The 26,251-nt window shown below is 49.8% G+C and overlaps 1 protein-coding gene across 1 annotated transcript in view; it reads left to right on the plus strand.

Annotated features, from left to right (window-relative positions):
* Positions 1-25,999, plus strand: part of ADAM12 (ADAM metallopeptidase domain 12) — a 267,155-nt gene extending 241,156 nt beyond the window's left edge. Inside the window, exons 16-23 of the mRNA XM_006880131.1 lie at positions 1,187-1,295; positions 1,400-1,598; positions 3,895-3,972; positions 6,847-6,955; positions 10,486-10,621; positions 11,167-11,269; positions 11,543-11,713; positions 25,865-25,999. Coding sequence (XP_006880193.1) covers positions 1,187-1,295; positions 1,400-1,598; positions 3,895-3,972; positions 6,847-6,955; positions 10,486-10,621; positions 11,167-11,269; positions 11,543-11,713; positions 25,865-25,999 — 1,040 coding nt within the window. The remainder of the gene's footprint in view (positions 1-1,186; positions 1,296-1,399; positions 1,599-3,894; positions 3,973-6,846; positions 6,956-10,485; positions 10,622-11,166; positions 11,270-11,542; positions 11,714-25,864) is intronic.
* The last annotated feature ends 252 nt before the right edge of the window (positions 26,000-26,251 follow it).

Genomic DNA, 26,251 nt, shown 5'->3' on the forward strand with positions numbered 1-26,251 from the left:
TGCTCAGGCATTTCTTGAGCTCGCCACCACCCCATCCACATCCTCTGCTGTAGACTGGCATTGGTGTATGATGGCCAGTTGGCTTTACATTTCCAAAATAACCTCTGCTAAAAGGAGCATTGATTGAGGCTGCTTTCCTGGGGAATCGGATGGAAGTGTGTTTCACAAGATCTGTGCCCTGCTCGCTGTGGCTCTGTGTGTGTTGCTATGTCTGTCTGTCTCCGTCTCATATGCACGCACGCTGCTGTCACCCCACGTCTGTCCACTAGTCCTCATTCCTCTTTGGGGCCTGCTGCAGGTGTATTTATTCCCTGGACGTGTGTGGGAAGTTATTGGAGACAACATGCTCCCTTCCCCAGAGGCCAACAGGCTGAGTTCTGGGCGGGTCGGGTGTCGCCTCACCTTCCAAGAGGCAACACCTGATGAGCTCGAGATGAGGGGGGCCCACGTGCTCCTTGACCATGAGAGGAGCCAAGAGAGGCTGCTGATCACCCGCCTGCTGGCCTGAGGTCCACAGCAGGGTCAGCCTAGCACCAGGCTGGCTCTCTACCCTAGATCTAGGACACTTGCACTTGACAGAGTCCAGACCCCAAATCACCACCTCACAGAGACCCCACAGGACAGAGCGGAACTGCCAGTCGGGTCCCCGGATTTTGAATGCGCACGGGAGCAGGTGACACAGTCTTCTCCCCGGGGGCACCTGACTTCACTTAGCATCTGAGTGCTTAACCACTGCACCACCAGGGCGCCTTCCTGATCGTCCCGCTCCCCTGCCCTCGAGGCGAGCCTCCCTCAGATCCATGAGGCTGTCAGTCTCCCACCAGGGTCCACAAGGAGGATTGTCCACCCTTCTCCAAGGGAGCGGCCAGAGGATTCCATCTGACAACTTCTCAGTTCACAGTCTGACACGTTACACATTGAACCCCCAGGCTCTTAGAAGCCAAACGCAAACAACACGTTGCCAAAGTGGCTCATAGTGGACAGCCCAGCAGGTTATTAGAGGCTGTTGATAGTTGCACCAGACATTGTCCCTCTTTCTCCCACGAGGCAACTCCTGGGTTTGAACTGCCTGCCTTTGGGTTGGCAGTGCATTAGGCCATGAGAGCTCTCTTCCCTGGTGCCCAGTGTCATCCAAAGGAGAAACCAGACAGAGGTAAAAGTGCTGCCTCCTTTGCTCCCGTTCCAGGTGCGAAACCCGCCCCAGGGATCTGCTTTGAGAGAGTCAACTCCGCAGGTGACCCCTATGGCAACTGTGGCAAAGATCCCAAGGGCTCCTTCACCAAGTGCGAGATGAGGTAGGGGCCTGCTCCAACCAGTGCCGCGTCAGGGCGCCCCTCGAGCTTGTGGGGGGGCCCTCTGAGTGCTTCCCCTTTGGGGACTGTCTGTCTTGCCCTTTCAGAGATGCCAAGTGTGGAAAAATCCAGTGCCAAGGAGGTGCCAGCCGGCCGGTCATTGGTACCAACGCCGTTTCCATAGAAACCAACATCCCACTGCAGGAAGGAGGCCGGATCCTGTGCCGAGGGACCCATGTGTACTTAGGAGACGACATGCCAGACCCGGGGCTTGTGCTCACAGGCACGAAATGTGCAGATGGAAAAGTAAGGAGCAGGCGCGGGCTGGCGTGGCCCAGCTGGCATGGCTGGACGGGAGCCGTTGAGAAAGGTGCTTCTCGGGCCTGGGGTCCGAGGTCTGGCTCCATCCACAATCTATACTGCTCAGCCCCGTCACTCAGAAGAGAACCCGGCCATCTCCAGCCGTGGTCGGCCGTGGAGCTGCCGCTCTGGTATCCCGCGCCCACCGCCCACCCTGTCTGCTCTGCCTCTCTGTCCTACGCTCAGTCCTTCCTGTGCTCTGGTGTCACGTTCCTGCCAGGAAGTGGCTGTGGAGGAAGCGCGGGAGTGAGTGATGTTGTGCTTGGAGCGCTGGTTGGGGTTTTGGCCCAGAGCTCTTGGGGGCCTTGTTCTCACCTGGACAGAACGGGAAGACAAGTGTATTTTCAGCGACCCTGTGGGGAGAAGCGCGGGAAGGAGAAAGGGTGGGATAAGCTGAAGCAAAAGAAAGTCGTGAGGAAACAGAGGGAAAGGAGAATAGGATACTTTGAACTTGAGAAACAGTGTTTTAAAAGAGAAACATTTGGATTTCACATCCTGCCAACCTGATTCTTTTCTTGAAACTTTCTCACCCAGACTGAATAGGAGCAAGTTCCTGAAGGGAACCTGCTGGCACAGTGGCTGGGCCCTCGGCCTTGGGGGAAACCCACGGTGTTGGGTTAAAAACGTCAGCAGGGCACCGCGACCTGGGGGCAGCTGGGCAGCCAGGTGGCAGCCTCGTCCATGCGCACACCACCTCCAAGGCAGAGGGAAGGGTGCTGTGAGTGGGCATCGGCTTCAGGGCAGTGGGTTTGGTGTTTGGGTTTAATTTCAATGGAAACAGCCTCTGGAGCTTTCTCTCAGTGAGCTGCTAGGTGGGTTCAAACCACCAGCCTTTAAGCCAGCAACCTAATGCTTAACCGCTGCACCGCCAGGGTTCCTTTATGGCTGTTGAGAGCCCACTTTGCCCCAAAAAGGTTACTGATCTGAAGGATTGGTGCTGTGGTCAGACAGCCCTGGGAGGCGGTGCTCCTTACTCCGCAGGCCTCTGCGTTAGCATCCTGGAGCTCAGACGCTGCTTTTTCTGCCTCTTCATTTGTGGTGTCTTTCAAGAGGGCCTGGTCCCTGGAGCCTGGAGTGTATGACAAGAAAGAGGCAGAAGGCTTTCACCCAGGACAGAGTCTTGATGCAGACCCCTGCCCCTCATGCCGAGTCCTGGCTGGAGTAGGGGCCCACCCACCTGCCTCTAATGGGGTGGGGGGAAATTGTGTGGACTGCTCATACTGTCATGATACCACTAGCCTAAGCCGTGTTTTGAACCGTTTCCTCTGATTTACTATTTCCAATCAGAGATTGTCAGGCCCTGGATTCCAAGAACCTGAGTCTGCACAGGCCCTAGGAGGCCTAGCCCTGCGTGTCTCCCTTTGTGTCTTGTTGAGTGGGTGCAGACTCACAGCGACCAGACCTGTAATACACAGAGCACTGGCCCAGCCCTGTGCTGCCCTCACAGTCCTTCCAGTCCTGTCTCCAGCGCTCAGACACTGCTCTGTTGTGATCCGCAGGGCTCCTTTTTGGAAGGAGATTGCCAGGCCTTTCCTCCTCCTCTCAGGCTGGAAGCTCCTCTGAGACCTGTCACTCACAGCAACGTGCAAGCCACCACAGCACAACCAACCAGCAGCTGGGCAGTGGCCATCTCTTTTGCACTAGAAAAGAAATGCTGCAATGAGTACATTTCTTTTTTAAAATTTGTGTTTATTCTCTATTAGTTTGTATAAAAATGTGTATACATTGTGTTTCATTCATATACATTCTATTTCTCACATTCTTTCATTCACATTGTGTTTTATACGATCATTCCCATACAATGTGTTTTTTTAAAATCAATCACCATTGATCCATGCCCACTAATACCCTGTCTTTTCAGGTTCCCCCTGGGCCTTTCCTAATTCCTTCACCCCCTCCCTCTACCCACCAAACTCAGCGACCCTGTGATTTCTGTCCCTTGGTACCCATTGCGAGCTCCAAACAAAAATTGGGAGAGCATGGGTAATCATTTGTTATTCCTGGAGCCACCAAGTGTAGAAGAATTTAGGAGTTAGCAGTGCTGGCCAGAGCGGAGTCTGGATTACGTTGGGTCAGGATGTAGCAAGCCCCGCATTGGGTCTAACGAGAAATGCACCATTAAGTCGCAGGTACATTAAGTGACAGAGTATAGACTCCAGCACAAGCTTTGTCCTTCAGATCCAGGCGTGTGTCTGTGCTCGCTGAGGTTCTCAGACGTCTGCTCCGTTTTCTTTCCCTGCAGATCTGCCTCAACCGTCGTTGCCAGAACATCAGCGTCTTCGGTGTCCACGAATGCACAGCCCAGTGCCACGGAAGAGGGGTGAGGACGCAGGCCGATCCCTGCCAGTCACTTACTCCGGGGGACGCAAATCAGTGGTGATCCCATGGGGGCTGCTTCGAAGAAGCGAGCGAGCCTGGTGTGCACGTTGGCTGTTGTTGTTGTTAGGTGCTGGCCAGCGACTCAACCACGACTCAGACTATTACTAGCAGAGCAGAACCGTCCCGTCCTGCGCTGTCTCACCCTCTCTGACAGGCTCAAGGCCACCGTTATGGTCACCATGTCAGTCCATCTTGTTGAGAGTCTCTCTTTCTCTGACCCTCCGCCTTTGCCAGCATGAGGTCTTTTTCCCAAGGACTGGCCCTCCTGACAGCATGCCCGTAGAATGGGAGAGTGTTTCACCATCCCTGCTTTTTAAGCAGCTCCCTGGTTGCATTTCCTCTAGAACAGACTTATTGGTTCTTTTGGCAGTCTCTGAAATGATCAGTACTCTTCTTCAACCCCACAATTCAAAGACAATGATTCTTCGTCTGCCCTCTTCATGTATTTGTCTGACTTTCAGACACCTAGAAAGCAACTAAAACTGCCATGGCTTGGATCGGGCGTATTTTAGGCTTTAAACTGACATTATTCTTTAGCATTTTGGGGAGAGCGTTGCCAGCATATTTTCCCACCGTTAACGCGTCTTTTCATCCCCTGCATGCTGACCGCTGTTTATCATGTGTACAGTGGCATTTGCCTTACCGACCTGTGGTGTCTGGCTGTAAGCCGGACCAGCAGGATGCATTTTGTTGCAGGTCGAGAGTGTGTCGAAAGGCCGTATTGCCAGAGGTTCCAACCATGGAAGGTTGAAAGAGCAGCATGTGAGAATGAGGCCCTGAAGGCAGGGAGGGGTAGGATAGATGGATTAATGGATTTGAGAGTTACACTGAGGAAATGGGAAGAGGGTCACTGCATCACTGTGGGTTGTGCCGTAAAACAAAATGTGACTGAGTGGCTGCAGGGAAAACCAATTGACTTTGCAGACCTTGGCTCAAATCACAGTCAGTTAATCAATCACATTTTTTAAAAAGAAGGCCTTCTTTGTCAAGATTTTTTTCCACCTCTATTTTTTAAATAGACATATATTTAATATTAAAATACACATTTAAATATGGATAGATATCATCCAGTATCCCCAGTCTTTCCTGCTAACCGTATTCATTTCATTGACCTTTGTAGAGCACAAGAAAAGTTTTTTCTTGAACAAAGAAAGTCTTATTGAACAGTAATTATCCTTTAAATTAGCCTTCTGTGATTAAAAAGAAAAAGGAATTCTGTCATTGTCAAGGTAATTTAAAAACCTTCTCGAGAGTTCAGCATTAACAGTTTGAATAAAGCCGTCCCTCTCTGTAACCAGTCACAGAGGAATTCCAGAGGAATTAAAACAAAGGCTGTCACATGGTTTTGAAATCACAGATACACAATGGACTTCAGCTACAGAAAGCTGTTATTTTAAATCAGGGAACCTGTAGAGAAAGAGAAGATGCTAATTGTTTAAAACATACTTTATTTTTCTTGATGGGTTTAATTATTTCCCATGGAATTCTCTTCGTCTTGATTAAGCATGCTAGAGGTTCATTTGTTTCTCTGAACCTTTCGTTCGAGAAATCCTCCTCCAAAAGCTATTTTTAAAACCTGCGGAAACTCACCAGCAATTTTAACCTAGAATGAAGAGGTTTTCTTAGAATTGTGTTGTAACAAGGAAGCATGGCCAAGCCATCTTCAAGTTTGTTGATTATGCACTTGGCTGTGAGGCTGCAAACGTGCCTCCCCCCAGGCTGTGACCCTTACAGGGACAGGATGTTGTGTTTTCCTCCTCCTGAGCAGCAGGTGCATTTGAACCCCTCACCTTGTGGTTACAGCTGTGCTCCCCTAGGACACCTCCAGCCCTCTCTCTGATCACCCCTCTCTCGCCATATCTGAACCGTCCTCGTGTTCATGAGAGAAACATGCACTGTCCTGGATGGCCACAGGGCTCTGCAGGAGGGAGCCAGGCACTTTGAGGACATGACTCTTGGGATGGCCCTAGGGGATGTGGTGGTGTGGGGTGTACAACTCCATTAAGCGGATGAGGCTGCAGGAGAGAGGGGGAGCCCCTGCCGTGAGGCCGTTTCTGCCCCAGGACCTGCTGTTGGATCCAGGCACCCCGCTGCTCTGATCTCAGATGGGGGGGGTGCCAGCCTCATCAATCCCATGACACCCGAGGACTCAGTGCCCACTTCTGCACAGGCCTCACTGCCTGCTGGGAAGCATGGTCTTAGTTGACTCAGTGGCACTTAGTTGGCCATTCTCTGCCGAGCACGTCATCATATTCTCGTCAGTGTAGCTACAGCTGGTCTTGTGGACTGATTATCTCATGTAGTGCATCTGTCCATGGGACCCCTCACAGCCCCGTCTGGTCAGTGTCTTGGCTGGAGCTCACGTTGGGTGGTGACTGGAGGATGTCACATGCCCGCCTCTCACATGCTGGTCAGGTCACGTGTACAGATATCATCTCATGAAGCCACGACATGAGGGGCGCTGAGCAGACACGTGTGGGGGAGGCTGGGACAAGGAGGCAGCCAGGCCAGCTCTCAGCAGGAGCGTAGAGACAGACAGCTCTGAGAGCAGCTCAGCTGGGCCTGGAGATGAGGCGAGCTCTGTTCTTGGTCAGATGCTTTGTCCTGGATTGAGAAGGGCACCTCGGGATGAACTGGGGAGGAGGTGAGAGGTGGGGGTGACCCGGCAGTCTCGCAGTGTCTGAGGGAGCCCCACAGCTGTGTGGCTATGATTGGCCTTGTCTCGTGGTGGCGTTTGCTGCGGCCGGCACCTGGTGCCGAATGGTGTCTCGTCTCGGTTAGGGGGTGCCCTGACTCTGTCCCTCTGTCCTCAAAGGTGTGCAACAACAAGAAGCACTGCCACTGTGCGGCCCACTGGGCGCCTCCCTTCTGTGACAAGGTCGGCTTTGGTGGGAGCACGGACAGCGGCCCCATCCGACAAGCAGGTCAGTGGACGTGGCCCAGCTGCATGGTGCGTCCCTGAGGGGGCAGGGGTGCTGGGGCTGCAGGTGCCGGGCAGAGGGCTGTGTTCTGTGGGTTTGGTGAAGCCTGGGAGGGCAGCAAGCTGGGGGGGGGGGCGTGTGGGGCTGCACAGCCTCCCCTTGTCCCCCCACCCCGGCCCCTGGGACTGAGCCTACAGAGTTGGCCGCTCTCATCCTGTGACCCTCTTCTCAGCAAGCGAAACCCTCCAGCCAGCTGCCAAGTGGGTGTGAACGTCACCCCTGAATAAGAGCAGTGGTGGTGATAGTGATGGTGGTAGCTGTTGTGGTAAAACAGTCATGGTGGGCGGGATACCAGTGGTCACAGGTAGTAGCCACGCACTGATGATGTTGCCGGCGGCAGTTGTAATGGTGGTGGTGACGATGGAGCAGTAGCGGGAGTCGAGTCGGGAATATTGCTGGTGTTGGTAGCACTGGTGCTGGTGGTAAAGAGTCCTTCTGGTACGAGTAGCAGTGATGATGATGGTGGGAGTTACACAGTAGTGATGGGTGGGAGCACTGACGGGACAGGGGTCGTAGGAACGGGCGGGAGTTGTTAGGTGCCAGTGAGTCAGAACAGGCTCCAAGCTGACGGTCCAGCAGGGTTTCAGCGGCTGGAAGCTACATGGGTGGAGACTGCTTGGAGCAGCCGGTGCATTCGAACTTCCTGCCTTGGTGCCTGCAGTGCAACTCCTTACCAGTGAACCACCAAAGCTCCCTAATGGTGGAACAGTATGGGGGGCACCGTGGGCTTTTAGGAGCTGTGGTCTGGCCAGAGCTGTAGACTGGCAGGGACATGCCAGGGAGCCGTGGGCGGCGGGGGCCATGGTGCTGCTGGGAACTGTGGGTCTTGTCATCATAGTGGTGAAGGTGGGGGGGGGGTGGACAGGGCACTGATGATGTTATTGTAGGAACAGCAACAGCTTCATGTACTGACAGTTCTGTGAGCAGCTGTGCTCAGTCTTTTAAGCCGGTCTCATTTGTCTGATAGGACTCTGAAGTGGGGGGGGGGGGGGGGGGGGGGGGGGGGGGCGTTGCTCATTCTCTCTATATAACAGAGCCTCCAGTCCTGGGCCATTAAGTGGCACAACAGGGGTTGGTGTCTCACAGTTCTCTCCGTAGTGACCTGAGGCCAGTCCCTGAGACAGTACTGGCGGGAGGGGGGCGGGCAGACCATGCACAGAACCGGCACCTGCACCAGGAGTCCCAGTGGCAGATTCGCCCTGGTCCTTGTGACACAGTGACCCCTCGTGCTGCTGTGGGGATCGCATGTCCCCAGGTCTCTGTGCTGATGGGCTTGATTCTGTGGCTTGCCTGCCGTTCCCATGGCAACAGACACACTCCTGCTCTTCGCCGGGCAGGTGTGAAGGTGGCACCCCCACCCCCTCTGCAGGCCCAGCACCGCCCCCCCTGCAAGGGCCTGGCAGTCAGTGAACCTGGGATGCCCCAGCCTGGCTCTGTGCTGATGGGCAGGCGGCTGACCCCCAACAAGCGCAGCATCCTAGGGAAGACATGGGCCGGACTCCCCAGGACTGGACGTGTGTGGAAATGAGGTGGAAGGAGGGGGTATGAGCTGAGCAGAGGGACCTGCTGGGGAGAATTGTAGAGTGTGAACTAGGGGTGCAGCTGAGGGGAGGGAAAGGAGGCAGACTGCTTACACAGGGTGCTCACTGAATGTGGGGGGCACTCGGCCACCTCCGTGAGCCCCTGGCTTGGGGACTCTGCGGAGAGGCATCATGGGGGGTGACAGGTTCAGTTCAGGGGGCAGTAAATGCTTACAGCTGCACAAACTGATTAAGACTAAACAAACCCAACCAATGGCTACAGATTAGGACTCCTGGCCGCCCTGAAGGACAGAGTAAACTGACCATAGATTCCCAAGGCTGAGTTCTTGATGGAAGCAGGCGACGTCATCATTTGCGCTTGTAGCAACTGGACAGTTTGAACTCCTGACCTTATGGTGTTATGCTGAGCTCTCTAACCACAGAGCCACTCACCCCTAAAGGCTCGCCTGCAAATGTGCCAGGTGAAACGGGCCCAGATCCCAGGGAGACAGACATCTGCAGTGAGAAGACCATGTCCAGAGAGAGAGGGCTCTGCCCCACGAGTTGTCCTCCTTAGTTCCCAAGGTAACAAAACAGGAGACTGGGGGGACTTGATTGAGCTTCGAGTTCTCATATTTTCACACTCTCATCTGACAGTCTAATCAGAAGTCCTGTTCTAAAAGCTCTATGAACTTTGATACATGTCGATTGTTCTAGAAAACTTCAGGTGTTTTGTGTATGAGTCGTGGTTGACTCACAGCAATCTGACAACGTGCAGAAGTCACGTCCTGTATAAAACGGTACAGCAGGGATAAAAGGGCCCGCGGTGAGACGCAGGTGGGGGAACACGGTTGTGCTGAGGGGAATGGAGATCTGAGTGTAGTTGGTATCACTGGGTCCAGGTCATGGGGGCCCACGTTATGTGTCCTCTCCATGGTCGTGTTGGGTTGTGGTTAGATGCCATCAAGTCGGAGCTGTCTCCTAACAACCATACGTGTGCGGCAGTGGTATGTGCCATGAGCCGGGGCTGCTGAACAGCTGGCCGCTCTCCACTTTTCCCGAGACTGGAGATCGCACAGGAGACGGCCCCTCTTTCTCCCCTGGGGCGGCTGGTGGACCCAGATCCCAGGCGTCTGGGTTGGCAGCCCCCGTCACCACTCAGGCAACAGAGCTTCCTGACCTCGTGCCTCACAGAGCCGGGTCCTTGCCAGGCCTGTGCCTCCCACAGTCTGTGCTGGGCCGGCACTTGCTGCAGCCCCTGTGCCAACGTGTCTGAGGGTCTTCCTCTTCTTCCCGGGCCCTCTGCTTAATCAAGCGGAATGTCTTTCTCCAAGGCCTGGCCCCTCCAGGTAGTCAGAAGTCCACTCAGAGCCTGGGGTGGGCTTGGATGGTGTCTGAGTCTCCTATAGTCTCACTGTCCCGCGCTCGGTCAGATAATGGTCTTCTGTGATCCGTGGAGCTTTCACATACTAATTGCAGGAGCCCTTTCTTCCTAATCTGAAATCTAGTCACTATGGGTGACCTTGTAGACGGGTGGCACAGCTTCAGTCTTACAGTGACACTCAAACCATCGTGGCCGGCTGCACGGCGAATCATCTGAAGGAAGCCATCTTGGTACGGGACATAGTTAATGACGATGGCTGGGAGGACTTCAGTGGTCAGATTCCTTTAATTCTGGTGGACTTTAGTGGCCGTCATTGCTATTGTCACACGTGGGGGCAGGGTCTGTACCTTCATGCTGCACGTCCATATTCCTGTCTGGCAGGTCACCTTGTTAGGAATGACAGTGGTGAAGACTGAGCCTCAGAATGGACCTGATTTAGGACCACATTACCTGGGGATCACACTCCATTTCTGACTGCTCTCTCCAAGTCTCCTTTGCCCTCTATGTCGTCAGCTTCCCGCCTCACACCTTGAGTCCCTCGGGACATGGGTCTGTCTGTCCTCTTGCAGGTAGCCAGAGTCTGACGCTGGGCCTCCTGGTGGCCACACTGTGCCTCCTCGCTGTGGGGTCCATGGTGTATCTCAAGAGGAAGACCCTGACTCTGCTGCTGTTTACGCATAAGAAAACCACCATGGAGAAACTAAGGTACCTCAACTGCAGCTGTCCAGGACGTGGCCACTGCTCACTCGGCTCTCCAAAGCAGGAGAGAGCTCTGGAGAGAGAAATGCTTTTGTTTCTTCTTCTTGCCCTGAAACTTCTTTCAGATGATTGGGCGCTTGCTCCACAGATAAGCAGGGTGCTGATTAATTCCACCCGTGTATTTCCTCCCTTGCGTTAATAATTTTTAAATGGCACAATACATTAAGGTCCCGTCCTCAGAGGGGGTGCCATTTGATCCAGATCTGCTCAGAGACAGGACTGCTTAGCTGGTGCTGTCATACTGAGTGTCCCCTGGGTGTCTCCAACTGCCTCTCTCTGCACTGCATGAGCTAATGTTGCTGTTGTGGCTTTAGGGTGAAAAAAAAAAATCAATATTTTTAATCTTGTGTGAGGGCTGGATAATTTTTCCTTTGCATGTTTACCACGCCGAATTAAAAACGAGCAAACTGGTTTTTTTCTGAGCGTGAACAAACTGTGAAGTATTGCTGTGCACGGGGTCGCGCTCTTGGTAACGTTGGGATGTGTTGCAGGTGCATGCATGCTGCCCGGCCAGCCTGTGGCCCCCAGCCTGTGCGGTCTCCCCTCTGCCCAGTCAGCCCGGCAAGGACACCCCCACCGCCCAGCACTGCCAAGGTGAGTGTCAAGTGTGCAGGAGGATGGGCACCTGGCAGGGGTGGGTGCTAATGCACACAGGACGACTGGGACAGGAGGGCCTCTGTGGGGAGGAGCACCCCTGGGGCCCAGAAAGTCACAGGATTCCATAGATGCTTCTGGGGAACCAGTGTCTCAGACTGGCCTGATCCTGGCCCCTTGGGTGAACTCAGAATGCCCCCAGCTGGGTGTTCAGAATGGCTGGTGGTCAAAGCCTGGTATCATAAGGTGACAGCTTCTACTTTGCCCAAGTAGGACCATCTCAGAAGACAGCCACCGTGTCACAACATTGGCATCAGCAGACCCCTCAGAGCCGTCGCTGTCCCTCAGCCCACCTCACCTCAGCGAGTGCTCCCGCCCCTCCACCGGGCCCCCAGCGTGCCCGCCAGGCCCCTGCCCACCACCCCGGTGCTCAGGCAGACGCAGGTATGCCTTCAGCTGCCCCTGTGATGGGGCTGCAGTTCACTTCAGGCTCTATTTGCTAACGTGTGAGTACAGAGAGGTTGCCTGTGTAAGTGGAGATGACTCAGATGGTGCGCTGAGCAGAGCTCTTGCTTCTATGTTGTGTTAGGTGCCATTGAGTCAGCTGCCACTCACAGTGATGCTGTGAAGCACAGATTAGAACCTGGGCCATCTCAGCCAAGCCCCTCGTTATGGTCACTGTGCATCTTACATAGTAATGAATGATATACTTCAGCTCCTGTCATTGTTAAGGTTACAGTGACCATCTGAGTGGTGACTAGGAAACAGGCATAGGACAGAGGACCAGGAATGATGGATATGCATCTTAGATACTTAGTGTGTTATGTTTTAGAAATAGTTCTGTTTGTTATGACATTGACATTAAACTTGACATTTCACAACAGGAAAATGGAAAATTATAAACAAGCAAGTGAAATACAATTCTTTCACTAATATTTCTTTTAATTATATGCATATTTTACATGAGTTTTTGTTCCTTTTTTGGCTTTTAAATCATCCCTATTTGTCAAGGCATTAAAACTCTTTAACATGTTATTCTAATGACGTTTATTATAGATTAATTTTCTAACTACTTGTCAGTGAGTGGGCAGGTGTGGCTGTCTCGACTTCTGTGATTAGGAATGTCTGCTCAGATAAGTGATGAGCCCAGTTCTCTCAGAAGCGATTCGACATGAAGCTGTAATGGAAAACAACAGGACTGCTGACTGTGGTCGACTCACCGCAGCCATCTCCAGTCCGTTGTGGGGGGCTCAGCTTTGTGCACCATACCAGTGTTCTGGGGGGAACCAGGGGCTTTTCAGAGGTGGATTGCCCGATCTTTCCTCCTAGTGTCTTCAGAAATTCCCTGGATACTTGCCAACCATGGGATACCCTGCTGGGGTTGGAAAAAGCCGCAGTTACAGCAGACTGACAGGCCTGTTACATTTTGCACCAACATTTCAGGGTATATATGTCTTATTACAGTCAGCATGGTTTTATTTGAGTGAAAGTGTACATAGACAGTTGGTTTTCCCTTACTCTGTGGCACCGACGACAATCCCCACTCTTTCTTCCTACTTCTCCCTCTGTTTCCTGTCCCATCTCTCTCTTCTGCGCTTGAGCTCTGGGCAAACTCTACCCTTTTGATCTCATATGGTCCAATTCCTTGTGTTACTGACCCCCTCCCCCCCAAGCTAATGTGGACAATGAATAAGGATGACAGAAGAGTAATTGATGCCTTTGATCTGCGGTGTTGGAGAAGTGCAGTGAACATCCCTTGCACGGCCAACAGAACAAACAAATGCGTCTTTGAGAGGGTGCAGCTGAAAGAACTGAGGAACATATTCAAGCGTCGAGTTACCATACTGAGATGTGAAGGGCAAAATCTTGACTGATCCAGGAAACAGCAGAAGAAGATGGAAGGAATACACAGTCACTGTACCAAAAAGAACTGATCATCACTGAAATATTTCAGAAGTATCCTATGACCAGGAGTCAATAGTAAAGAAGAAAGAAGTTGCACAGAATGCATTAGCCTAAAATACAGCCCCAGAAATCGATGGCATACCAACTGGCATGTTTCAACGAACAGATACAGCTCTGGATGTGCTCACCAGTCTATGCCAGGAACTTTGAAAGACAGCTGCCTTGCTGGAAGAGACCCTTATTTATTTCCATTACCAAGAAAGGTGATACAACAGAGTGTGGAAATTATCGAACAATATCATTACTATTACACGCGAACAAAATACTGCTCAAGATCATCCAAAATGGCTCAACCAGTACACTGCAAGAGGACTGCCAGACGTTCAAGCTGGGTTTTGAAGAGGCTGTGGCACCAGGGATATCACTGCTGATGTCAAAGGAATCCTGCCTGAAAGCAAAGAATACCAGAAGATACTACTTTATTTGTGCTTTATTGACAAATGCAAAGGCATTTGACTGTGTGGATCATAACAAATTATGGCTAACACCGAGAAGAACAGAAATCCCAGAACACTTGATTGTTCTCATGCGAAACCTAAATCAAGAGGCTGTCCTATGAACATAGCAAGGGAACACAACATGGTTTAAATTAAGAAAGGGGTGCATCAGGGTTCTCCATATCTATCCAATCTGTAGGCTGAAAAATCATTGAAGAAGTTGGACCCTATGCAGAAGAGTATGGCATCAGGATCAAAGGAAGATTCATCAATAACCTGTGTTATGCAGATGACACAGTCTTGAAGTACCTGCTGCAGAAGATCATCAAAGACTACATCAATGTCAAGAAAATAATTCTCACTACTGGACTCATAAGCAACATCATAATAGATGGAAAAAGACTGAAATTGTCAACATCCTTAGTACCAAGAGTTCAGGAGACAAATTGCATTAGGAAAGTCTGCAGTCAGGGACTTCTCCAAATTCCTGAGTAGCAACGATCTCAATGTGAAGACTCAGGTGTGCCTGACTCAGGCTATGGTCTTTTCAATCACTTGCTATGGATCTGAAAGCTTGACAGTGAGTAAGGATGATGTCATTGAGCTGTGACAGAAGAGTCCTGGAGAAAGTACAGCCCGAACACTCCATGGAGGTAAAGATGACAATGCTTTGTCTCACACACTGTGGGCATAATGTTAGAGGCTATTCCTTGGAAAAGGGGAGGGTAGACGAAAGACAAGACGACCCTTAATGAGATGGACTGCGACAGTGATACCATACGCTCAAGTATGTCAGAGACTGAGGATGACACAGGAGAGGACACGGTTCTATCCACAGATCTGTAGTTCATAGGGTCACTATGAGTCACACTTGGAGTATCCAACAACGATGAAAAAGAGCAGACGCAACAGTGGACGTTAACACAGAGGTGAGGACAATGTGTGTAAGGGCCCACTAACTAGATAGCACCTAACAACCCGTGGGGCACCAGCACTCTTTTTAAACGAAATGAAATCAACCCATCGCGCTGCTCCCTATCTCCAAGTCATAAACTGTCACAGGAGCAGGACTCTCCCACAGCGGGGACGGCGGATGTCAACCATCAATCTTGACATTAGAAAAACCAAGTGTTTTAACCGCTGGCCATCATCCCCTTTCTTAAACACCAGTAACTGAGACATGCACCTTTACACTCAAGGCTGGTGGTGTCTGTCTGGACCTGCTTGGAGAGATGTGACCCGGATGAACCCGTGCGCTATCTCCCTGCTGCCAGGGATGTTGGAGGTGGCTCTTGTTTGAGTCCATGGACAGCTGCACACAGCATGATATACATGTTCCATGGTGTGTCCATGTTGACCATCTAAGCAGTCTGTAAGGACACCATCTCCAAGAACAGGACTGGTCAGCCTCATGTGATAGGCGAGCCAAGTCTTTACAGAAGATGTGTGATCATCATAAAATGTTCTGTTGCATGTTTAAAAATCAAGAGGAGATGTATCAACTCACTCACTGCCTTGTACCACTTCCTTCGCAGTGAAATGACCCTGGAAATTCAGGCTTCTCATCCCAACTCCTCAGCCTTGACCAAGGACACCGACTTTCATTTCCTTTTCATCCGGTTACCTGTTTTAGAGAATAATAATAGTGTGTGTGTCTGTCGCTGCTGCAAGTTCTTTGAGAACACACCCGCAGCATGTGAGCATCAGAAAAGGAGGATAAAAGCACAGAAAACCACCTGAGGCTCTGGTGACTGCAGGGACACACCTGGGCACAGAGTGGTCAAACATTCACCTTAAACTTGACGTTCCACTTGCGCCTCCTTGATATATGCTGCGCTTGCAATCCACCAGGGGCTGAACGGTAGACGAACCAGCACAGTGACAAGTGCTGTAAACCTTTGCTGACGCCGACAGCCACGTCTTCCCTCCCGCACAGGTCATAGCTGGAATGACAGACCTCTCAGGTAGCAGTCCAGTGCTTCACCACTGTGCCACCAGGGCTCTTGGGCACTATGAAGACCGCACAAGGGGAGTTTCGCTGGGCTTGTGAATCCATCACGAACTCTGGATGGAAAGAAAAGACAAGAAGGTAGTGTTGGAGAGGCTCCGGTGTTTCAACAGTGATGGCTTAGCTTTTTTTAAGATCAATTTCTCTTATTACAATTTTACATAAAGTTACATTTACTGTATGGTAATGAAAGAGTTTCTTAGCCACAGCCAAAAGCCTGGGCTCAGAATGACAGTCTCAGGACATCAAGGTCAGCAGGCATAACAGCCTACAAAGACAGTGGTCTACATTCTGCTTTGGTGAGTAGCAAATGGAGTCTTCACAGTTGTCGGTAACCATGTAACATCCAGCCACTGGTCCCTTCCCATCTGGAGCAAAGAAGAATAGAGCGAAGCAAAGACACAATTAACAGTCCTAAGGAAACAGGACTTCTGGACAGCATGAACCATGATCTCCAATAGCCTAAGACCAAAAGCCTAGGGGCTACCCAACCAACCACTCATCACGATTAGAGAAGAAAAAAATTCAAAATCACAAAGACTAGACTAACTAGTCAGCAAACCCTGAAGATGGTAGGCATTAGCCATCTCTTAGACCTGGAACTGGACCCAGTCCAGGAGAGTGGCTCTCAGCCAGCCTATAAAGGAAGAGTTAGCCCTGAAAGGACCATCCTCCTCAGAGCCACCAATCAACAGACCCAAAGCACAGCACTGCCCAGAAGCGGATCTCAGGAGGCAGGGAGGGGAATGGACACGAGGAGGAGGTGGGCTGCAAACACTGCCAATGCAATGAAATTGTTACAAAATTTCATAAATTATTGAATGTAAAACAAATTTGCTTGATAGCCTTTCACCAAAACCACAATAAAATGTTCAAAACATAGAAGAATTGTTAGGTGCCATTGAGTCACATACAACGCAAAATGACCCAGTGAACAACAGATCTGAACTGTGCCCTGTCCTGTGTCATCCTCTTCAAGCATGATGTTCACTCCTAAGGAACAGCCCTCCACAACAGGTTGAAAGTATGTCAGATGAAGTTTCACTCTCCTTACCTCCAAGGAGCACTCTGGCTGCACCTTTTCCAAGACATACTTGTTTATCCTTTTGGTGGCCCATGGGATGTTTGCCACTCTTCTCCAACACCACAACTCAAAGGCATCAGTTGTTCTTCTGTTACCCATTGTCCAACTTTCAGATGTACAGCAGGTGATTGAAAGATCATGGCTTGAATTACGCACACCTTAGGCTTCAGACTGACATCTTGGCTCTTTGGCATTTTGGAGATATCTCTGCCAGCTGACTTCCCCAGTGCAGTGTGTCTTTTCGTTTCCTGACTGCTGGTACCAAGGATGTTGACTGTGGATTTAGGAAAAGATGAAATCGTTGACAGCTTCTACCTCTTCTCCATCATGATGTTGCCCAGTGGGAAGGACTGTTGCTTTCTTGATGCTAAGTTACAACCCATATTGAAAGCTGTAGTCGTTGATCCTCTGTAGCAGGAGGTTCAAGTCCACCTCACTTTAAGATTGTGTCATCTGCATAAAATAGGTTGTTGATGAGTCTTCCTCCAATCCTGATTCCCCCTTTTTCATAGAGGTTAGCTTCTTGAATAATCTGTTCAGCATTGACTAGGCATGGCGAAAGGATACAGCTGTGACACACACATCTCTATTTTAAGCCATGTTGTACCTTTGCTGTTGGCACCACAGCTTCTTGGTCCAGGTCATAAGAGGACAGTTAAGCATTCTAGAATTCTTTTTGGCATCCTCTGCTTTCAGTCAGGATTCTCTTAGTGCCACCGCTGCTTCTAAATCCAGCAGTTATTTCTGGCAGTTCTTTGTTGAAGTACTCTTCTGTTTTTAAATGACCTTCAGTAAGATTTTACATACATGCGATATTGAGGTTGGTAGTTTTCACACTTGGAGCACCTCTTTTTGGGAACAGGAATAAATGTGGATCTCTCCCAGTCAGTTGGTCAGGTAGCTATCCTTCCAGTTTCCTGGCACAGCCTGGTAAGCAGGTTTAGGGCTGCATCTCTCATCAATTCCTGGGTCCTTGTGTTTTGCTTATTCCTTCATCACCATTGGTTCCTGGTCATGTGCTACTTCCCGAAATGGTTCCGTGTCCACCAGTTCTTTGTGGTACAGTGACTCCATGTATTCTCCCTGTGAAGAGGAATATGGGTTAAGTAGGGGGATACGCAGACACATCCCAAGCACGTTCTGTGAGCAGAGTCTCTTGAGAGCAATGATTCCTGAGGAAGCTTGTTGTTCACCGTCACCGCTGGGCAGAGACGACACTGGACCTAGTGTGTGTGTAGAGCAGAATGACCGCCCTCCTGGACTTGAGGGGCAGTTTCTAGTATCACCTGACTTGGCTTCCAGGAGGGGAAAGGGCTCGAGGATGGCTCTGAGACCTGAGAGAGGGAGGTGGTCTCTGAGGCAGTGGGCTTAGAGGAGAGACACAGTCTAAAGTTACTAAATACAGATTTTAAAATGTGTGGGATTCTGTTAATGTTCTTAACTGTGGACAGCTGGAGTTCTTAACTGCATCTCCAAGGAGGTCTTGAGGGTTGGTTGCTTTTGATTTCTAGGCCGTTCCTGACTGAGTTCTGCGCAGTGTATTCTGATTAATTGGTTTAATTCACTCACTATAAGCTTAAGCAGAAACACGTTGGGTGCCACATCTAAGAAGGAGGTTTCATAGCTCATGGAAATTATGCTCCCGGAAAGTGGTTCTGGGAGTAGCTGACTGAAACACAATTTCCTGCTGTCACACTCAAGTGTGAGGTGATCCTGGAGGAGAGGGGGCCGCTCCTCCCACTCAGAGGAGGAAAGATCTGTCGTCAGAGGGTCCACTCATTCCGCACTGTCTGCTGCCCTTTAAGGTTTGCACCATGAACATGGCGTTTGAGCTACAAATGCCTAAAGTGTCTGCCTGTTGGGTTTATTTTTTAAAATCCCAAGTTTCCTGGAAAACATTCAGCCTTAGTGGCGAGTTAGGATCCTGAACAATCTGGTTAAGTTTGCTTCCTCTTTGTAAGATGGCCTTTGGCAAATGGTGTGAAGCGACGTGGACACCTGGGCCTGGCTCCGGGAAGGACAGTTGTCCGCCCAGTTGGCTTCCCTTCCAGAGAAGTCTGATCACCAGGAAAACCAACCTGTCAAGTCAGCTCTGATTCAGAGCCGCTCTTGGCACAGCAGAATCACCACAGGTTTCCAACTCGAGTTCTTCACTAGGTCTGCAGAGTGGTTAGAGGGTTTGAACCATCGATCTTTTGGTTAGTGTCTGAACTCTAATTGCTGTGTCGCCAGGATCCTTGGGACTCCAGCTAGATCCATGAAAGCATTCCCTTCTGTCTGTATCTTTTTCTGCATGCAGGTATTTCAGGAAGACAGCAGTAGGGCCGAGGTGGACCTGGCACTTGAAGAGTACCTTGAATCAGTAAGGCAGGAGCCCCACAATCCCCTCCTCTTTTGCTTATTGATGGCGCCTCTCTCTTGTCTCATTTGAAACAAGCAGTTACAAGCACAGCAGTCGCTGGTAGTGGTCTGTTGATGTTTGTAGCCCCCTGTGAGAGAGGTCTGTGCATTTCCTCCAGGGGGATATCGCCCCTGACACAGCGTTTCTCCTCACCACACCTCAGCAGTGTCGCCTGTCAATCTCGTGCGGTCTCTCTAGTGGGTCCTGACTAAGCAAAGGTTGTGGAGAGAGCCAGCTTTGCTGTGTAGCCACAGCGGCTCAGGTTCAAGGAAGTCTAAATTCTCAGCACCGCAGAGAGGGCAATAAATGCTGGAGTCCGGTGGTGCTGGGAAGCGACAGCCACACACTCACAGACACCTTAAATGTAAGCACAGCACGTGAAACCATGAGCGTAGAACAGGCAGGGGCTGCCTGGTGGGCGTCCTTCAGCAGAAGGTCTGAACAGACGAGGGAGAAGAGCCTCAGCGGGGCTTGAGTTTGGACCCAGACAGTGCTGGAAGCTGCTGCTCTAATATTTTCACCAGCTCTCCTGGGGTCTGCAAATCTGATGGTTGAGGATATTTTTTTTTTCATCAGAGATGCCAGAACATAATGAGGAAAGGAAATCTATTAGTCAATACGTTCCCCTCAGGAAGTGAGATGAAACAGCAGAAAATGGATTGTTCAGAAAGCCTTTTCTGCAGGCAGTGAAAACGTAGTAATCGAGAGGGGTGCCGGAAGGTTCTTGGGTGCGCTTTTCTCTGCACACTTCAGCCCTCTGCCCAGCCCGTCATCCTCCCAGGAGCCTCCCTTGCTCACCTGGGGCTCTCCCACATACCTGTATTTCCCAATTCAAATACCAGAAGGCAGGAGCTGAGATTACGTGTGGGAACTACGCTGAAGGGAAGTGAATGAATGAGAGTCTTGTCACAGAGCCAGTTATTTCACATGGGAGCGTCCGGGAAAGTGACAGTCTCTTCACACTTGTGCGGCCTTCCCCTGTCACCTGTTCAGTAACTCCAGAGATTTATACTTCACGTTCTTGCCTACCTTCCACTAATCATGAATGTGGCAAACCTATCAAATGTCTTTAAAGTACCTATCAGTTTAGGTCGCAATCTTGACCACCTGGAGAACACAAAATTCCAGAGGCCTATCAGCCAGGTGAATACAGTATCCGAGGAGCGACTGGTTACTCATTTCTACGACTAGAAACAAGAAAATCGTACGTTCAGTAGTGCTATTGGATATTTCCCCTTGAAGCTTTTTAACAAACAAGGTGTATCTGATGCACGCCTAAAGCTACTCATCAAAACAGCAACCTGGGGAGGTGCTCCCAGGGTGACTGTGGCAAGGAACATGATGGGACATTTCAACTCCTGCACATCCAGTCTGAGTCAGAATCCACCTGAGAGCAGCGTGTGTCCAGAGGTTTTTCTTACCTTTGTCACTCTGACAGTGGTGGGTGGGATGTGTCTTCAAGTTGCCTGCGACCCTGTGTACAGCAGCTCTGCCCTGTCCGGCGCCAGTCTCACCAATTCCGACACCAACCCAAATCGCCCCAGTCACTGCGTGAATCCATCTCCGGGGTCTCCTCTCCTGCGCTGTCCCTCCATCCTTCTAAGTATGATGTCCTTCTCCAAGAACTGGTCTCTCCTGACCACGTGCCCAAAGTATGTGAGACAGAACTTCAAAATCCTAGCCTCCAAGGAGAAACCTGGTTTCACCCGCTCCAAGACAGACCTGTTCGATTAGGTACAGCTTCGTCTCCAGACTGACATCGCTGCTCCTTCTCTTCACTTCGCTTTATTTCCAGGAGTCCCTTTTTATAGCTTTTATTCTTTGCTATGAAAAGTCTACCCACTAAAAGCATATAGAATGACTTCCTATTTCTTCTACTTTCACACCATATTCTTTTTACATGTAAATACTTGTACTTGCTCTGCTGTTTCTTTTCCTGTATAGAGTGAAACTGGGACCAGATGTCTTTTCTTCCAGTCAACTCCTGTGATCTTCGGCACCACTGCTGCCGCTTGTCCTTTTAGTCTGTTCTCAACTGCAAACTCCAAAAACTGGCTGCAGACTCTATGTGCCTTCTTCCCTCTAACACCCCTTGGCCTTAAGAACCTTCCTTTGTTCCCCCTCTATAAAGTGCAGAGGTGAGGGTAAGGCCTACCTCGGTGGCTCTGCGACAGTGGTTGGACATTCGGCCGCTGACTTTGGAAGGGCTGTGCTTTGCCTCACGTTTGTCCTGAAGAGCAGCAGGTGGGTTCAGTGCGCGTCCACAAAGATCTGCAGCCTTGGAAACCCTGTGCAGAAAGCGAGAGATCTGATTTAGCAAGGAGAGGGTGGTGTGGGCGTGTTCACTCACTGCCGGTGAGCCTGTCTAGGAGGCAGTTTGGCAGTGTGTCTAAAGCAGCATCAAGATGTTTAAGCTTTCCACCAGTAACTCTGCACCTGGGAGTTTAAAAAGGATTGTTTGCTTTAGAATATGGATGTATGAATATTCAACAGAGTTTTGCTCAAGGAGAATAAATGAGAAGATAAAATAATTGTAGATGTAAAAAAGGAAAAATAAACCTCATACAATGAAATATTTCCTGGTCATTCTGTCTCGCGGGCATAGAGCCGACTCCTGCTCTCGGCTGGGCTCCACCGACCTCTCCTAGACAGTCGGCCGTCACGGGAGGAGGTGGCCTTACCTCTGGAGGAGCAGCTGTGGGAGGATTCAGACTGCCCAAGAGGCCCAGCACGCTTCTACTGACCATGCCACCAACACCAGTTAGTGTAGACTATGGCCATTTATGGACCATAATGATTTATAGCTCTTTGATGAGACAAAGATAGCTTATAATGTTTGAATTATTGTGAATGTGTCTGTGAAAAATGAAAATAATTGTGTATAGACCAGAGAGTTGGAATGCACTCCAGTCATTGTCAGATTTTTAAAGGCCAACAGGTGATTCTGAATAGTTATTTTGATCATTTTCTTTTCAGTGAACTTATAATATGTGCATACCAAATGCTGTAAGACTCAGGGAATTTGTTCTAATTGAGTAAGGGAACCAAATTTTTAAAAAGCAAGTAGCCAGCCCCATGAACTCTGCTGTGGCCTGCAGGATCAGGGTCACTATGAACTGAAATAGACTTGATGGCTGTGGGTTTTTCTGGTGTGACCGTGAGTCTTAGCTAAACTAGCCTTCCCTATTTCCTGCTTTCATCTTTGCAGTTACTCTTTTTCCTTGGGTTTATTTTGTCTGACTTCTTATTTCATTTCTACCTGTTTTTAATATTCATACTTGACTCATTTCTCATACTTTAGTAACTTAAGCGCTTAAGTTTGGGGACTTCCTTCAACATTGCTTTCCATATGCCGTTTTGAATTGACATTTTCAGTATTTAAAAAATAATCTATACTTTTCATTGACTCAAAGATTACATTTTCTTCCTCACATTTGAACATTTAAAATACAGAAAAGTAAAGACTAATATGAAATTCGCCTACCCCCATCTGTCCTACCCACAATGGCCACTGCTGTTTGTGTTTCTAAGTGTGCACCTGTCTAACTCCCAGCTGTATATCACTGTGTGTGTTCTCATTTAAAAGCCAAGGTAAAATAGAAAAGCAAACCACTGCAGATAAAGGCCCTAACCCGCAATCCAGATAATCTCTTTATCATAAATTTGGTGGTTCTTTTTTATAAAACTCAAGTATTTTTCCATAGCTCTGTATGCAAGAGTAGTATTTATGTTTTTCAGACTATGTAGATGATCTTAAATTACACTTAGAGTCACAGAATTTGTTCTTACACTCAACTATAGTTTTGTTTTTGTTCCTAGAAGTTCTCTTTGGTTCTTATTCCAATATGCCAGCTTGTTGGTTTGTGTTTTCTTTGGATATTTTTTTCCTTTAAACACAGTAAGAAAATGGTCCAATAATTACAAAATCTGAAGCGTTGAGTGTTTCTGAAGCTTGTACTCCTTCTCACTCATAGTTCCTCTTTACGTACCTGCTTATTCTGTGCTGTGAACTGCACATTTTCGTGGAAGAGGACCTGCGGGAATTGTCTGAGGTGTTCTCCTGAGATGGGAAGAAGTTTTTGCTTCTGTCCACACAGATGGTGAGGCTTTAGTCATCAAGGATGAGAACAATTTGCAATTATAGATTTACTTACTATTCATCTGCTCAACAAGGAATCTCTTCAGGATGGATTGTATTTACTTTCAGAACATCCCTCCTTAAGAGTATAGACCTTTGCAGGGAGCTCAGCTATACTGGGAAAGGGCCAGGTACAACATGAGGAAGTTGTTAATGAGTGTTGTCAAGTGGCATTCCCATCCCATGCGACCCTACAGGAGAGAGCAGAACTTGCCTGGAGGGTGTCCAAGGTTCACGTGACCCTACAGGACAGTGCAGAACTTGCCTGGAAGGTGTCCAGCGCAGCCATCTTTACTATGGGAGGCGGCCACGTCATTTTCTTGTGGAGCTGCAGGGTTCGAACCACCGACCTTTCAGTTCTTAGCCAAGTGTTTTACAACTGCACCACCAGGGTCCTTAGTCTGTTTGACCTGAACATTGATTCCTGTATTCTTTATTTTCAAAAAGTGTCAAACTAAAAACTCAGGTGTCAAAATTTTGGCAAATATCTTCAGCTTCATTCTCAGAAGTGCTTTCCTCTTAAATATCTTACTACTATTTTACAACCTTGTAACTCTTATGCATTAAGAAAAAATAATGTCTACTTTAAGCACCAACTTTAATGATTATTAAAAAGTAGCTTGAACCATCCTAGCCTGCTGTTTCTGTAAGTGGAAGGCCAATTGTGGTCACTTCTGAAATAATCACAGTATTTTGGTGCCGAACACGTGGTAAATGTAAAACGGCAGTCAGCAAGGACCAGGTGTTACGTGGCCTTTATTCCTAAAGTTTGCCACATTCCTTCCACGAGACCAGGCGGAGAACTGGGACTTGTAAGCCTTTCCCTTGCCGGGGGCTCCTCCCTGTCTGTAGGGGGGCCCCTGCTTCAACTTGGCTTGCTCTCCACACGGCTGTTTACAAACTTGAGCGTGGCTTCCTTGACGCAGTCAAAGACACTTGCACTTGACACCTGACTGTTGCGTTCTTTCAGCCGGGCTCCAGTCGCTGAGGCGGTGCGTGCTCTGAGACACTCACCTGGAATGCTTTTACATCAGCTGAGGGTTGGTGGGGGTGGGGAAGGTCGAGTCCGAGGAGGATGAAGATGCACCATGCCGTGGGAGGGCTTCACGGACCCAAGAGCAGTGCCCAGTACTCACGGCTGTGCAGCCTAGCTCCCATGATCCTCTCTGCAAAACCAAGGGATGTGGCGGGGTGGAGGTTCTTGTGTGGTATGTCCACTAAGAAACATTGACCTACAGCCAGTCATACTGCTTTTAACTGTTGACAGCTGCCAGACATCTCCACCTGTGCAACTTGCTTGTTCTGTTCCATTGAGTCACCTGTGACTCGTAGCAACCCTGTGTACAATAGGACTGAACTCTGAACCAGTCTCACTGACTCTGGCACACCAATCCCCATGACCCCAGTCACTGTGTCAATCCGTCTTATCTAGTGTCTTCCTCTCCTGCACTGTCCCTCCATCCTTCCAAACATGAGGACTTTCTCCAAGGACTGACTCCTCTGGGCCACGTGCCCAAAGTATGTGAGACAGAGCTTCAAAGTCCTTGCCTCCAGGGAGCAGCCTGCTTTCACCGTCTCTAGAGCAAACCTGTTTGTTTTCTTGGTGGTCCATGGCATGTTCAGTGCTCATCGCCAGCACAACTCAATGGCATCAATTCTCAAAAGATCTTCTCAAATCATCCTTAGTCATTGTCCTGCTCTCTGATGCATAGCAAGTCATTGCAAAGACCATGGCCTGCATCAGGCACACCTTAGTCTCTAGACTGACATCATTGCTCTTTAGCACTCTGGAGAGGTCCCCAACAGCAGATTTTCCCAATGCAATTCATCTTTTGATTTCCTTACTGCTGGTCCCAAAAGTGTTGATTGCGGAGCCGAGCAAGGTGAAATTTTAACAATCACAATCTTTGCTCCATCTGTCATGGTGCTGCCAATTGGCCCAGTGGTGAGACTCTGTCTTCTTGATGTTGAGCCTCAATCCATACTGAAGACTCCAGTCTTTTTTACTTTCTTCAGCAAATGATTCAGGTCCTCCTCAGTTTCAGAGGCAAGCAAGGTTGTTTCATCTGCGTAATGCAGGTTGTTCATGAGTCTTCCTCCAGTTCTGATGCCGTATTCCTCATAAAACCCAGCCTCTCGAATCATCTATTCCTCATACAGTTTGAAAAGGTAAAAGGTATGAAAAAGCCTTTCAGTCTGTGAAATTTACTGCCTCTGAAAAACCTGCTCAAAGGCCAATTGTGAGTTGGTCCCTATTCTACAGGTTCCTATTACGGCAGGACAAAGTGGGATTTCCTGGGCTGTCTGTCATCTTTAGAAAGAATCTCTGTGTCCCCTAAAGGCCCATGCCTGGGGGCCTGTGACTACAGACTTCAACCGTTAAGATTATGTAGTGTCCGAGAAATTCTGGCAGATGAGCCGCCTGGGCCAGTGCATCCATTGTGTGGAGGGACTTCCCCAGGTCCTACAGTCCACTGCCCTCGACCCTGTCCAGGACCCCAGGTCCGAGCCTTGCTGCAGGTGACAGGTGCCAGTGACTCTGAACCTTCTGCTTTACCACAGGGAACTCGGAAGCCACACCCCCCGCAGAAGCCTCTGCCAGCTGACCCCTTGAGCAAGATGACTCGACTCCCCACTGCCTCTGGGAGGACCCCAGGACTGCCGGAGTCTGGCCTTCCCCTGGCTCCTCTCAGGTGAGTGTGTCCAGGTGGGGCACCGCTTGCACTATATATGGGGCGGCGCAGATGTGCTTTTCAAACCACCTTGAGGTGAGCTCCCCGAGCATCTCACACTGGAACCAGGACAGATGGAAAACTGACCGGGCAGTCCTGACTTCACTGTCTCCAAGTTGAGCACAACCTGTAGTGACCCTGTGAACAACAGCTCTGAACCCTGTCTTCTCCTGCGCCATCCTCCGCTTTGACACAGGGGAGCCCACTGCTGCAGTCA

This window comes from Elephantulus edwardii, unplaced genomic scaffold, assembly GCF_000299155.1.
Source record: "Elephantulus edwardii isolate Elephantulus edwardi_28Jun2011 unplaced genomic scaffold, EleEdw1.0 scaffold00006, whole genome shotgun sequence".
Lineage (NCBI taxonomy): Eukaryota > Metazoa > Chordata > Mammalia > Macroscelidea > Macroscelididae > Elephantulus > Elephantulus edwardii.